We start from the raw sequence: 15076 nt of genomic DNA, 5'->3' as shown, positions 1-15076 counted from the left end.
TTACGAAAGTTAATTATGTCAAGGACATCTCCATTCGCTAAAAGAATGTTTGATATATGTAATGTGTTTTGGAATTATTTTTATAGTAGTAATAATAACAATTTATTTTTAAGGTCATGGTCAAGCTATATACTAAATTGGTGCATGAGACTCCTTTATTCGACCTTTTTGTTTGTGCTTTGCACAACAATTTGACTACTATAGTCTATAGAGGTGTACAAACTCTACCTTATCTTTGGATTTGAACATGTAACCTTGTACGCAGAAGCATATGTTCTTAACCATTAAGCCAACTCAAATTGTTCGATATGTCTTGTGTACATCTACATTAAATTTCAATTACAAACTAGTTGTAACAATTCTAACTTTTCTAACTCGTAAACTCATTAAAATTATGAAGATTTAGGAAACCTCTCTCCAATCTTTTCAAATATAGAATTTAAATATTCAAGCAAATCAATTAATTCTTTTTTTTTTAAGGTTTTATATATTAATGTTGGTTATAGTGGATGGTGATCATTATCGTGATCATTATCATCACTACGAGAAATAGTTACTAAAACATAAGGTATCTTTCTTAAAAATGTTCTTTAAAAAAAATAAAGCTAAACATTTTATATTTTTGACATTTTCTAATTTATCATCACTAAAATTCAATAAATTTTTTTTTATCAAAATGGTAATTTTCCATTAATAAAATTATTCTTTTAAATCCAAAAATGAATTAACACTCTCTAACACACTAATACATATCACAATTAATTTATATATATATAAAATAGGTTTAAATCATTTTATTTCAAAAATGTGTTAATTAAAAAAATTCCATTTTTCCTTCACTAAAAATGATATATATATATTTAACTAATTAACCAAACTTGCTCGAAACTCTGATTGGTTTTAAGAAAAAATATATTAAAATTAAAACTATTTTTACTTATTCTTAATTCACTTTTCAAATTACTTTTTAAATATAAAATATTTAAAGATAAATACAAAAAGGGCGATTCACCTTTATTGGCAATTGCCAATATCATCCCGCTGGCTTCAAGAATATCCATTAAAATATGGAATATATATAGTTATTATGTTTTAGAATTACTTCTATAACGAAATGATCACGCGATACCCATTTATACAGTCAGAGATATTTAATGCGTGGTGAAATTACTTTTACCACATAAATACGTCATCCCCATTTCTTTCATAAATGAATTTGTATCTGCTTAATGGGCCTTGAGATTACTCCCTGAAACCAGGGGAAGTACATGGGTTTACTCTCTGTTTTAATGAAAAATAACTGGAAATCATCAAAAATTTCATCGATAAATGACCAGTTCAAATGAGACTGATGGAATTTGACTGTCGAATCGCTGGTCATCAATCATCTTACTGTAAAACATGATCGGAAAATTTAACTTTGCGGCAACAAATTTTATAGCAAACCGTTAAATACAGTCGTGGGGATGCATATGGATGCATATGTCGCTGGGATGCATATGGATGTATATGGAAGGGAAGGGGAGAGACATTTACACTGCAGTGCAGTGGAGTGAAGTGGGTTGACGAGGAAGAACTAGAAGTGGAAGAGGATGTCTTGTGGCCATGTTAATGGTGATAGTAGAAAGAAGGGGGCAAGCCCTTCCTCTTCGAAGAGTTGCAGAAGCAAAGGGGAGAGACGCGGCCGAGAGCGACAGATGCGACCCAAATCAGGGGCAACGGCAGCAGAAGGAGGAGGAAGAGCTGCCAAGCATCGCCTGCTGGTGGTGGCCAACAGACTGCCCATCTCTGCCACGAGAACGGGCATCCATTCATGGTCCCTCGAGCTCAATGCGGGAGGCCTCGTCAGCGCCCTCTTGGGCATAAAGCAGATCGAGACCCGATGGATAGGATGGGCTGGTGTCAATGTGCCTGATGAAACTGGCCAAGTCGCTCTTGCTAAAGCTTTGGCAGAGAAGGTAAGCTGTTCTTCTTCTTGTTGCTTTTCCTTTTCTATTTTATGTCTTCTGCTTCATAATTTTCAAGAAATGCCCCCTTACTGAAATCTTTGAAAAACGGTAAATTTCATTATCCATCTCACAGTCCTGGAGATTGTTCGTAGAAGATGATGGCTACAGCATTGTCTGTGCCCTGAGATTGTGTGCATGGAAGTTTTTCTTGGTTTCCACATAGAACATGATTTAGGCGCAAACTTACAATCATAGCGAAATTAAAATGTGGTTGCAATGGTGGCAGCAAATATCCCGTCTCGTTTTCCATTTTGAACATGAAACTTACAATCATGGCGAAACTAAAAAGTGGGGGCAATGGCAGCAGCAAGTATTGATATTCCCTTGTATGTGTATTTAAGATTTCTTGTATTCTATTTTGAACCTAATTTAGTTGGGCAAAATTCCATTCATGACGAAACTAAAAAGCCGGTGCAGTGGTGGCAGAAAGTATTCCCCTTTGTCTTGTTTTCCATTCAGAGCATGATTTGGTTGGGCAATCTTACTATCATGGTGGAATTAAAAAGTTGGCCCAATAGTGGCAGCGAGTATTCCCATATGTGTGCATTTAAGTTTTCTTGTTCTCCACTTTGAAAATGATACAGTTGGCAAACTCACAATCATGTTGAAATTAAAAGCGGGGTGCAATGCTGGCAGCAATTATTCTCCTCTGTCTTGTTTTCCATTTTGAATATGATCCAGCTGGGCAAACTGATGACCAAATTAAAAAGTGGGTGCAGTGGTGGCAGCAAAGATTCTCCCCTTTGCATTTAAGTTTTCTTGTTTTCTAATTTGAACATGATTTAGTTGGGCAGACTTCCAATCGTAGCGAAATTAAGAAGTAGATGCAATGGTGGTATTCCCCTCTTATCTTGTTTTCCATTTTGAATATGATTTAGTTGGGTAAATTTACATAGTGGGTGCAATAGTGGTAGCAGGTTTTCCATTTTGAACATGATCTAGGTGGGCAAAATTATAATTATGGCCAAGTTAAAAAGTGGGTGCTTTGGTGGCAGCAAAGTTTCCCCTCTGTGTGCATTTAGATTTTCTCGTTGTATATTTTGAACGTGATTTAGTTGGGCAAGCATCCAATCATGGCGAAATTAAAAGTAGTGGGTGCTATGGTGCAGGTAAGTATTCCCCTCTGACTTGTTTTCCATTTTGAACATGATTTAGCTGGGCAAACTTACAATCATGGCAAAATTAAAAAGTGGGTGCAATGGTGGCAACAAGTATTCCCCTGTGTGCATTTAAGGTTTCATTTTCTCCATTTTGAACATGATTCAGCTGGGCAAACTTCCAATAACGACGACATAAAAAAGTGGGTGCAATGGTGCCAGCAACCATTTTGAACATGATCCAGCCGGGCAAACTGACAATGGCCAAATTATGTGGGTGCAATGGTGGCAACAAGTATTCCTCTCTGTGGGCATTTAAGTTTTTGTCTTTTGTTTTAACACGATTTAGTTGGGCAAATTTACAATCATGGAAAAATTAAAAAGTGGGTGAAAAATGGTATCGGCCAATATTCCCCTCCGAGTGCATTTAATTTTAGCTTCTAATAATGCTGAAATTCAAAAGTGGGTGCAATGGTGGCAACAAGTGTTTTCCTCCGTGTGCATATAAGTTTTCTTGTTTTCCATTTTGAACATGATTTAGTTGGGAATACTTCCAATCATAAGTGGGTTCAATGGTGGCAGTATGTATTCCCATCTGTGTGCATTTAGTTTTCTTGTTTTGCATTTTGAATATTGTTTAGATGGGCAAACTTTTGAATATGGTTTAGATGGGCAAACTTCCAGTCATGGAAAAATTAAAATGTGGGTGCAATGGTGGCAGCAAGTAGTCCCCTCTGCATGCATTTTTCTTGTTTTCCATTTTTAACATCATTTAGTTGGAAAAACTTACAATCATGGTGAAATTAAAAAGTGGGTGCAATGGTGGTAACAAGTATTCCCCTATACATTATTGATTTTGAGCTGGCAAAGCTCGTGGTTCAAACTTAATTTCATGCTTTTATTAGGCACCCATGTTCTCAATGTGGCTTGGGAAGTCTGCTCTGGCTGCTTATCAATTTTTGATAGTTGTGCTCCAAGATTTGGAAACAGTCTACAATAGAGCAAATTGTGATCATAAAGCAGTCTGCTCCGAAAGTAATTGTGATTTGGAAACAGCTCACACTGAACCAAATTGTAGAAATGGGTTCTTCATAAAGCTTTGAAGAAATCTTCAACAGTTTTCAACAAATGGGAAGCCAAGGAAATGTCCTAATCGCAATGAGTAAACAGTCTACTCAACCTACTTATAAAATGAATGTGTGGCGACAAGAAAAAGCATTAAGCCATGGCGAGGTGGACTGGCAGGGGTATTATTGTTGTTATTTTCTTAAGGCCATGAAGGGCCACAGAGGATCACGAAGGACCTTTGGCAGGAGTATTACTGTCATTGTTTTCGCAAGGTCCCAATCAGGAGCTTGTGAAGGAACTACTTTTTATCATTTTGTCCAGTGCGATCATAGATATTACTTTCTCGAATCTCCATTATTTTGCAACTATTTCTTGTTCTTGCTCTAAGCATTATTATAAGATTATCAAATGTACACAAATATTTTTGATAAGACTAATAAGGCAGCCTAATAAATATTTTTGCTTTGGTGTGTAAAATGTAGAGGATCTAGAATGAATTCTCCAACAAACTCTAATCCAATAAACAAACTGAAAATACCAGAGCCACAAAAGACTTCAAGAGAATGCAACACAAGCAGAGCAAATTGGTGTAGGTTCTTTTAGGCAAGAGAATGATTAATTTCACTTGAATGTGATTGATGTTACAAATGAGGATGTGGTGTATTTATACCACTCCTACTAGGGTTAAGGTGCTAGCCCCAAGGAGAAGGCTAGGCTGACCTTACTCTAAATTACAATAAAATATCATAATGGTGTAACTACCCACTACTATCCATAGGTCAGCTCATTAAGAGCCTCAACTACCCAAAAAGTGGGCTGGTACCTGGCCATAATTGAAGGTTAGCCAAAATATCTTAACTTGATAGTCTATATAACCTGATTAGACCATGAGCAAATCTTAAAATATGATCCAACAAGGTAGTAAAGAAAGTTTAGTCCTTTCCTTTGTTGAAAATGTAGCGAGCAAGGTCTTCTGGCTTGTGCCTTAGCTAGTGAAGGCCTCGAATTGTCCTCATGAGTTAGACTTCAGTCAAGATGAGTTATTTCCAGTTTACTGGAATACTCATCAAGTTAACATTCGTAGAGTTGGAGCTTCAGTTAAATAGGAGTCTTCATCAATTTGATTACAGAACGAGGTGGCAGTTGTAGTTCAGTTAGAGCGAGTTAGTCTCTAGTTTTGAAGGTATCCATGCTTCAACTGAGACTTATCCTTTTTTATTTTGGCTTGTGTTTGTTCACTTAGTTGATTTTCTAACCCACAAGCCGATCTCTTGACTTGGTCAAACAACAATTCTGGGCTTGCCTCAGAAAACTGCGCAATTCTTGGGGGCAACTGGCCTTGCTGTTGGGAATTGCGCAGTCCTGACTGCTAGTGAGCCTTGAGCTCTGGAAATGCACAGTTATGGAGGGGCAATCCAGCACTGAGCCCAGAAACTGCGCAAACCTCATTGTGCTCAGAAATTGCACAGTGCATGAGTCAGAGAGTTGCCCTGTCCTTCCTAGAACAACGCAATCTTTACGGGCAATGCATGGCAGTTTTCCGGAAAAAAAAGGAGCAAAAAAAGCAAAAGAGCATTCCTAAAAACATGGATCCATTTTTAGTATCTTGAAGGAGACACTTGCGTTATTTTTAGAAACTTCTGCGTAGTGTCGTTTTTTCCTTGATTTTAGGCATGCATGTCATAAACACTAACTTGACCAAATCTATTTAATCGACGTTGCTAGCGCTTGTTTGCACACTCTATCTTAGACCTCTAGCATTCCTGAGGAGATCAAGGAGCCTTCGGTGTGATTGTTGTCGTTTTTTTGGGTGAGTTTTGCTTTTGTCGTCTTTTGCCGCTTTTTTTGTTTAGCTTGTGTGAGTGTTGTTTCACTTGTTTCTCTACATGACTGTTGGTGTTTTAACTTGTTTTAGCTTGTAGAAGTGTTGTTTCAAGTTATAGATTGCCTTTCCCAAGTGTCACATGAGTTTTCCTGTTTTTGCACCAACGGTCGCCATTGCGGTGACTCTCCTCACATGCTTCGTTTTCCTTCAGTTTAATCAATTGCTGCACTTGTTTCACATGCATGCATCAAAATTTAGTCAGATCTGCACTCAACTGCACTCCATCTTTCAGATCCGCTTGTTTTTCACACTCCCCTTGGGCAGATTTGAATTCCCTTGCTCGGATTTCATTTTGCACATGTTGGACCCTAATCCTCTAAGGGTTGGTGTGGAAGCTGAATAGTCTAAGGAAGTCCAAGAGACCTTGGAATACGAAACCAAAGGTCATGTAAATGTACTATAAATGTATATCATTGTCAATAATAGAGACACACTCATGTTTATCATTTACACTTTGTGTTTGCCATGTATGTGTCTTAACACGGTATCAGAGCTATAGGCGAATTTCTGCCTTGCTCAAATTTGAGCCACTAGTTGTGGCCTCTGTGCATGTCAGTCTTGCATTTCATGAATATGTTGTCAGCCAAGTTGTAGCTGCGATCTCTACCCAGTTTTGTAGCAGCTCTAAGAAACGTTCCCTGCACAATTACATCGTCTTGCAGAAACACACCTGTCATTTTTGTGCGCACTGTTCTGTGACCATTTACCTTCTATTCAAAAATAGAAAAAGAAAAAAAGGGAGGTTCTTTATGGTGAATAGAGCGTTTCTTTGGCGAATTTGCAGATTTAACAGTCTACAAATTACCCTAGTCTCCTGGTCTTTTTGAGCGCTGGTTGAATGTATCTTGGGCATGCATTGGTCAAGGAATACAAAACGTCTGGTCATTTTGGTCAGTGGAATTCTCTGTCGCTCAGTGTTTCTCTCTGGTACTCCTGTAACTCTTGTATTGAATCCCGCACTGTGTGATACCACGCTGCCTCCATATAACACTATCACATTCCAGTGTCACGTTGAACGCTCCCTCACACTGCGGTGCGTTTTATTTCTTAAACTGTCGCTGCTCCCATACTCCACTCTCTGAGCGATGAACCTAATATCTACATCCCAAATCTCTGCGTGAAAGTTGTCCACACCGTTATCGGTTGTGTTTGGTGCCTCCTCATATATCACCGTTGACCATCCTATACCACTGTGTTGTGTATTCATATATCAAAACTGTGGTTCCCTCAAAATTATGCACAGTCACTGCGTTAATCTATAAATGTATCCGATACCACCTACGATACCACCTACAGTGCCATTCACGCAGATTGGAAGTCTCTGAGAATACAAAGAGAAGTCGCGGAAGTCAGAAGGAAGGCGCAGGAGGTCGGTGGATCGAGTCCCGCGAAGGTGATGGTGATAGGACTGCAACATCATGGTAAGAGAAGTTTAATCAATTCTGTATTCCGCGTAATTTACAGAGAAACATGGGAAGAACTCCTTCTCAAAAGTGAAACCGGCCCCCTTTGAATACGTTTTATCAAATGCGTTGAAAATCCAGTGATTTTGTTTCCATATCACCTACTCCCTGGTTGTTGTGGCGATTCACTGTTGTATTATTGTGTGATTGAATAATATGGGTATCCTCAATTCTTATCGTACGTTGGATAGGTGTTGTGCGTATTGGCGCGGGAAATAGTTGGTGTTATATTGAACCAATGCTAGAACGTGTGTTTGAAATTATGTTTTCAATGCAACGTTGAAGAATTTGAAAGCATAAGTGTTGATTTAGTCTCCAATTCTTTGAAGGTAAGTCTTAACTGCCCGACGTTTCATCTCCTCAACTTCTGTAAGAGGGAAAAGCTCGGAGGCCGGTTGGATGCTCTTGTGTTGTTGTCCAGGACAAAGGCAAAAGAAATCCTGAACTACAATCCTCGTCGAGTCTTTGTTCTGCTGTAGCATGTTGTCCATTTTGCCGTCGTCAAGTATCCAAAGCTCTGAGGATGTATCAACCATAGTTTTAGTTGCAGCTTCTGTCCATGGTATATTGGGTGCAAATCTCTGGTTGTGTTAAATTTAGACAAGCTTGCAAGATTGAGTTTTGTATAAAAACTCGTGTGACAGCATGTTAGCGATTATAGAAATAGTTAGCTTCCCATTTGGATGTAAGCTGTTCATTTTTCAGGCACCAGTAATTTGAAGTTGGATCTGCATGGTTGCAACTTGCAGCCCATAAGATTTTCTGTTATCCACAAGGCAAGCTTGGCTACAGTTGTAAAGAATATTGTTCATGCATTAAGATTCAATAAGCAATTTGATGAATGACCAATGCTCTAACTTTTTGAGGGCTTTGGTTAGGAATACACACCTATTCTTTTCAGTACAAGCATTAATGATTTCTCAAGAAAGGGAAGCCACTTCAAGCCAGCTGAGAAGTCTCATGAAAGCTCATTGAAGTCTGGATGATTACAAACTGCAGTCTAATTATTTTCTGAAGCCATGACAGGCTCTGCCAGCTAACAAACAATACATTTGGGTTTGCAGGCTGAGTCAAGCTACTCTTGACTCTTCTAAATTCGACTTTGTGTTGACCCAAATCAAAACATATAATTTAATCTCTACAGTTGTTGAGAAGGCTTGGTCAAAGGCTTTTGAGAGGGGATGTGAATTACTTCATGGGAAGAAACAAAGCGCAGTCGGATTTCCTACACAAGAAGCTCTGTTGTATTTCTTCATTGTAATTTCTGCTCCATGCAATAAACTGAAGTTATCAACTAAAGCAGTGAATCTCGCACTACTCGAGATATCCAAACTATTTCATGCATAGGACTGAAGAAGGAAATTCTATGGGTGGCATCACTAAATGATTCAAGAGACATTTATGCCTGCATTATATATTCAATGATGGTTTGATGCACAATTGATATTCTTCATTTTTTGAAATCTTCAATAGTTGGGGTTTGTCTAGCCTTGCTACAGTCTCCACTAGGATTGTTGAGCCTTCATTTCTTTGCTGAGACAATGGCTAGAATTGATGATACATTAGAGTTGTTAAATATCCTAATTCATTCCACTGTTGATGGAATGGTAAAAATTAGGTTTCATACACTTTTTGATATTAAAATTTGTCTGCAAAATGCACATGAGAAAATTGATTTTTTGCAGCTCGAATCTCAATTCTAGCAAGAAGAGCTACATCAAAATAGACATCATTCTGAACCTGTTTTTGTTTAGAACATTGAGACAACCACCCATCAACAACGAGTCAATATTGTTGAAGTTCATTCAGATTTAGTACCCAATGAAGCAGCAGTTGTACATGCAGATGCAAAAATTCAGTCTGCACTTCCCAAGTCGGTCATCAGACCCTGGGAAGAGCTTGTTCACAACAAGCATAGAACAGGTCTTGGATATGATAAGGAGGTGTCCTTTCATATTCCAGATTACTCAAAGCCCATCCAGTTTCAGAGTGTTGGATTTCTTCATGACAGTTCACCTTCATCTGTTCTAGATTCTGCCCTTCTTCCACAGCGACATCAACAGATTGTGAAATGCCAACACAGTGATAGAGTTGGCCATATGAAAGATCACTGTTTTGATCTTCATCCATGTAAGCATTGTCATAAAACCAATCATTCTTCAAACAGATGCTTCAGAAACAAACCTCCTGCAAGAACAAAGATTCATCTTGGATGGATCGCTTCTTGGCAATGGGCATCAACAGCCAAGAAGATATTTCAGTCATATGTCCGAACTTGTTCTAGAGTATTGAACAGTCTTGCAGTTGAGTTTTCTCCATCATCTCACCTTGTATTTGACAGGGGGGGAAATGATGGTCATCTACAAGCTTCAAAGCCACATCAAGTGAGCTTGAGCCACAACCTGCCATACGAGATTCAGAGTTGTAGCTTGAAACAAAGATGCCCCTGAGCATGCCTTCAGTTGGTGACGCCTCTTCAAATAATTGGGGACACTTCCTCTCGCAGAAGACTTCAACTTCTTGCTAGTTTTGGAAGAGTTCCAGGAATTGCATTAAGCATTCCAGAATTGTTGGTCATCCTTAAACCATCATAGGTTGAGACCTCCCTTTTCAGGTTGAGGTTCTCCCTTTTATGCGGGGTGAGACCTCCCTTTCATGGTTGAAGGTTTCCCTCTTCAAAACATCAGGAGCACTTCCTCTAGCAGAAGACCTGAGCTTCATGCCAGACTTGGAAGAGTTCTGGGAACTGCACTAAGCGTTCCAGTGTTGGTGGTCATCCTTAAACCACCTCCCTTATACCAACATTTTAGAGAGCACATTCAGCGTAGTGCTGCCATGCATTTTTGCACATTTTGTATTACAGCTCTCTTCTTGGACTCATACATAACCCTTCGGATTAAGGGGGGGAATGTTGGACACCTAATCCTCTAAGGGTTGGTGTGGAAGCTGAATAGTCTAAGGAAGTCCAAGAGACCTTGGAATACGAAACCAAAGGTCATGTGAATGTACTATAAATGTATATCATTGTTAATAATAGAGACACACTCATGTTTATCATTTACACTTTGTGTTTGCCATGTATGTGTCTTAACAACACAACTTGCATTGAGCAATCTGGAGACTCAAGCCTCTGGCTTGGCTTCCGGAATTGCGTAGAGCATAGCATGGGTTGGATCCAACTGCGCATTGCACAGTTCTAGGAGCCAGCCTCCCAGCTTGGTCACTGAGACTACGTAATGCGTAGTCTCTCCCAAGCCTTGGCCCAGGCTGAACTGCGTACTGCGCAGTTCCAGTCATCAAGCTCCCACACTGACTGCTGGGACTGCGTAGTTCCCACAATCAGTCAGTCACCTCGGTCAAGCAAAACTGCGCAATCCTTCCCTGCAAACTCCATGAGTCGGTCAGTATAGCAAGAACTTGGAAGGTTTCTCTACAGATAACAACAACTCCGGAAGCAACATCAACAGTAGCAAAAGGCAACAATCCAATGCAGGACAAGGGAAAGAGGAAGATTGCTGATGATCCAGAGGGAGAGAAAAGCTGCAAAATGATGGCAGATCCTATTATAGCAAAGGCAGCTTTGGTCATGGAAGCAAAGAGGGAACAACAGATGAAGAGAGCAAAGTGGAGGAAGAGAGAAAAGCAGAGGTTGCAGGAAGCAGAATTGAAGTTGCAGGAGACAGAGAAGAAGCTGAAGGAAGAACAAGAGTTGAGGAGGAGAGAAAAAGAAGAGAAGTAGAAGCAGGAAGAAGAACAAAGGCAAGGCGCGATGATAGAGGAAACATTGCCAATACAGGTTGATGAGCCAGAACAACTAGCAGCTGAGGAAGAGGGTGAACAAATGTAGGATCAGGAGCTTTCTCAACAGATTAAGCAGTTGATTGAAGTGACAGACATGGAGTTGGAACAGGGGTTGTAGCGTGAAGACATTGACCTGATGCCGAGAGAACCACAGGTTATCCCTAAGTCTCCACCAACTCCAGTATCAGAACCAACCTCGAGCGAGCAAGGAGATGTTGTTCTCCTTGATGATGATCTGGTCATGGATGTGTACAATCTATCATTTGATGAGTTCTAGAAGAGGATTGTACAAGCACGGAGGAAGCACTTTCCGAATGATCACACATCACCTGCATTCATCAAGGAAAGGGTGATAGTGTCGGACACCAGGAAGCATCCAATTGCCATTGCCCAAGCCAACTTGGCCTATGCAGGAGCAACAAGCTCAAATGTTCAGTATCTGACGACTGAGAATGAGCAACTGGCAAAGAACTTGCAGGCTACCAGGCAAGAGGCAGAACAACTCCGAGCATCAATGTAGAATGCAGTTTTCGCATTGGGGGAGATGAGGACAACGATACTTGTTGAAGTATCAACACTTGGTGATACCATGCAGAAGCTCTATGATGGATTTGTCACCGTGCATAAAGTTGTCCGTTTGCATGGCCTACAACAGCGGAGCAAAGAGTTTGTTCAAACTCTCAAGAACATACATGCTGCCATCACCCATGTACAAGAGTGGACAATGCGGTACAAAGGGGCCCCGCTCGACTTAGCAAAGAAGATGAAGCCACAGGCAGAGCTGGAGAAAGCGAAGGTCCAAATGTTGATTCAGAACAACGAGCAGCTCGCCTCATTCATCGGCAACACACAAGCCTCATATGTGCAATTGTATAGTAGCTTGGATGTCTTGGTGAGAAAACACTAGATCCCATCAATCGGTTCCCTCACCGATGCTAAACCCAAGAACCAAGTCTGGCTGGAGATCGATGAGTACTTGGAGTAGCTAAGATGAGAAGCCACCAGGGAAGACTTGGAGCTGAACACACACAACATGCAAAAGTACATCAGTGGTCCTGTCAAGGTCAAGACCATGCTGCTCATGCTTCAGAACGAGTTGGACACAGGTTCCAAGACCATATACCCAGATGCCATGGAGGCTAGAGTTTGCTTTTAGAAAGACACCGTCAAACAATTTGGGGACACCATCACATAGTACCAAGCTTGGCACCGATATGTGACCGAGAAGCAACAAGTGGAGGTTGCTGAGCTGGACTTTCCCCAAACTCTAGAATCATAGTGTTGTGTCTTGTTAGGCTGTCTCTAGCCTATTTTGTCTTATATGGGTACATGTGGAAAATGTAATATTATTTGTAAGTGAAATTTCAAGTGTCAATATTGGAATATGAAAAGTCATCATGTAATGTGATGTGTCATTTAGTGAAGAAGTTGAAGAGTCATGAGGGAAGTCAAAGGGTCACAAAGGGGAATGTCAAGTGTCACTTCACCCTTTGTTATAAATAGAACCTCATAACTCATAGAACAGGCTTTTGGGAGCCAAGCTTTTGGCTAGGCTTAGGCTTAAAGAAGGCTTGGGAGTATTGTGAAGAGCCTTGGCTTCTCCATAACGTAGAGCGAGTATACTTCTTTGGAGGAGCATGTGTTCTTGACTATAATGTTCCACTATTGGGGCTAGTGGTCGTCAATGGTGTATGTATGGATGGAACTTTCACTTATAATAATAAAATCAGAGCCAACACGCTTTCATGCATATGTTGTTAATATAGTAGGACTATTCTTGTTGTATTGGCAATGTATGTTATTTAACTTACACATATGCTTATGAACTACTTTGTATGCATTTGTACGAATCTTGTTGAATGCGTGTTGTTGGATTAACTCATCACTTTAACTTGTGGACTATTCTGCATTTTAGCTTGTGATGTCATTTCGCTCGTGTGTTCCTTTCAAGTTGCGTACTATTACAGGCTTCTAAGGGGCGCACTTCCTTTTCCCCTCCGTGTGTTAGAACCTTCATGCATCGCACTTGACTCTCTGCAGGGTCACACACTTGCTCTCACCCAAAGTTATCATACTTTCCTCTGTGCGCTATCGCGATTAAGGCATTACATTACCACCCACTGCTAGGAGTCCTACTCCAAACGGTGTGAGGTCTAGTTGGGACTTCCTATAGGGGAGATCCCCTAAATGTTGGCGGGTCCAGCACCGTCAACATTTTTGGTGCTAGAAGGAGGGCTAAAGGACAAGCTGAGCCTTTTAAGTCTGTTTTGAATTTCTGCACATATTTCATGACTTCTTCTCCAATCAAAACTCTGACATGTTTTTCTAACTCTGCATATTTTGAAGTGCCGGTGAGCATTTTAAATGACTTCTCTAGAATTAAGTTTAATAGCGATGGTGGAATAATCTTGCTCAGGCACGCAACGACTTTTGCTGGTTTCTGTGATAGGCATGATTCCTTCTGACGATATTGCTTGTGGGTTGTTTGCTCTCACGTTTGAAGGGTGCGCAAAGCAATGGTGTCACACATTGCTGGCAACCTCTATACACTCTTTTGAGCAGTTTTTTAGTGAATCATGCTATGCTTTCGTTCTTTATGATCGTAAAGCCCTTAATAGCAAAATTTTAAAATATCGAAAATCACCTGACGAATCTCTTCAAGATTTTCATGATTGTTTTCTACATTACTGTTTTGAATTTCCCGACGATGACATTGACTGGGAATACTTGGATGAAATATTTCAATATCTTGTTCATGTTTCTGAGAATCCACATGAGTTAGAATCTTTCAAATCTCTCCCAACATACCTCAGTGTTAGAGTTTCTAAATCTGAGACGGACAAGGCTGCTGTCCAAAGTGACCCTCCGTCCCCTTCCCATCAAACAGCTCTAGATCCGCAGGTCGGGGTGGGAGAATTTGAGAATCCACATGTTGATTTATCACCATCTCCTCCTACCCCACCTGCTCAAAATTTCTGTGCAGATTTGGACTGTTACTCCGATGGTTGTGTTGAAGTGCTATCTCCTCATCCTCCATCCTTCGGTCCCTTTGATCCTCCGGATTTTGGTTTGTTGTGTTCATTTGTTCACGAGGATCAAGTTCTGGATGGAGTTGGTGTTGAACAACCAACCTACGATATCATTTTTGATGAGTATGTGTGGGAATCTGAACAAGAATCTGCAGTGAAGGATGACCTCCTTCTGATCGTACCTTGTCCGCTTTATCCTGACATCTTCCACGATTTTGTCATTTCTGGTCCATCTTGTGAAAATTCATTTTCGGATGTTTCTAATTTCGATCATTCACAAAACACATGGAATGCCAGTTTTTCATTTGAATGCGAGATGACAAATCTCTCTTCCTGAATTTGCCCAATCTCTCATCTTACCTTTTCGGAAACATAGAGGGTGAAATTTCTCGTTTTTCATCATCCCCTCTATATGATTCGTCAGATCATGAGGATGCCTCTATCCATCATCTTGAACTTTCTGATTGTGGCTGTCGTGATCTTTTCATTCATTCATCTAATCACAATTCTGATTTGTCCACTGTTGATCTTTCTAAGCCACTGGTCTTTGATGATCCATCTTCTGATGAATTGGAAACTCCTCAAGCTGTCGAGGCACTTTAGCTCGAGTTGATGGTTATGTCAGGTTCTCATAGCCTTGAGGTTAGTTCCACTTCGGATCATAAATGTGTTGAATCTTTCCAGGCTCCTCATCACTCTGTTGTTCACATTGAAAATCAATCTA

The 15076-nt window shown here is 40.2% G+C and overlaps 1 protein-coding gene across 6 annotated transcripts in view; it reads left to right on the top strand.

Annotated features, from left to right (window-relative positions):
• The first annotated feature begins 1204 nt into the window (after positions 1-1204).
• LOC149226774 (alpha,alpha-trehalose-phosphate synthase [UDP-forming] 1-like) overlaps positions 1205-15076 on the top strand; it is a 281795-nt gene continuing 267923 nt past the window's right edge. For all 6 annotated transcript variants that reach the window (XM_089377600.1, XM_089377598.1, XM_089377596.1 and 3 more), the window contains exon 1: positions 1205-1958. In XM_089377600.1, coding sequence (XP_089233726.1) covers positions 1593-1958 — 366 coding nt within the window. In that variant the 5' untranslated portion in view covers positions 1205-1592. The remainder of the gene's footprint in view (positions 1959-15076) is intronic.

This window comes from Pinus tabuliformis, chromosome J (genome assembly GCF_031772625.1).
Source record: "Pinus tabuliformis cultivar Carrire ecotype Pingquan chromosome J, CPIR1, whole genome shotgun sequence".
Lineage (NCBI taxonomy): Eukaryota > Viridiplantae > Streptophyta > Pinopsida > Pinales > Pinaceae > Pinus > Pinus tabuliformis.
The sequence above is the reverse complement of the archived record's forward strand: the minus strand, read 5'-3'. Positions and strand labels throughout refer to the sequence as shown.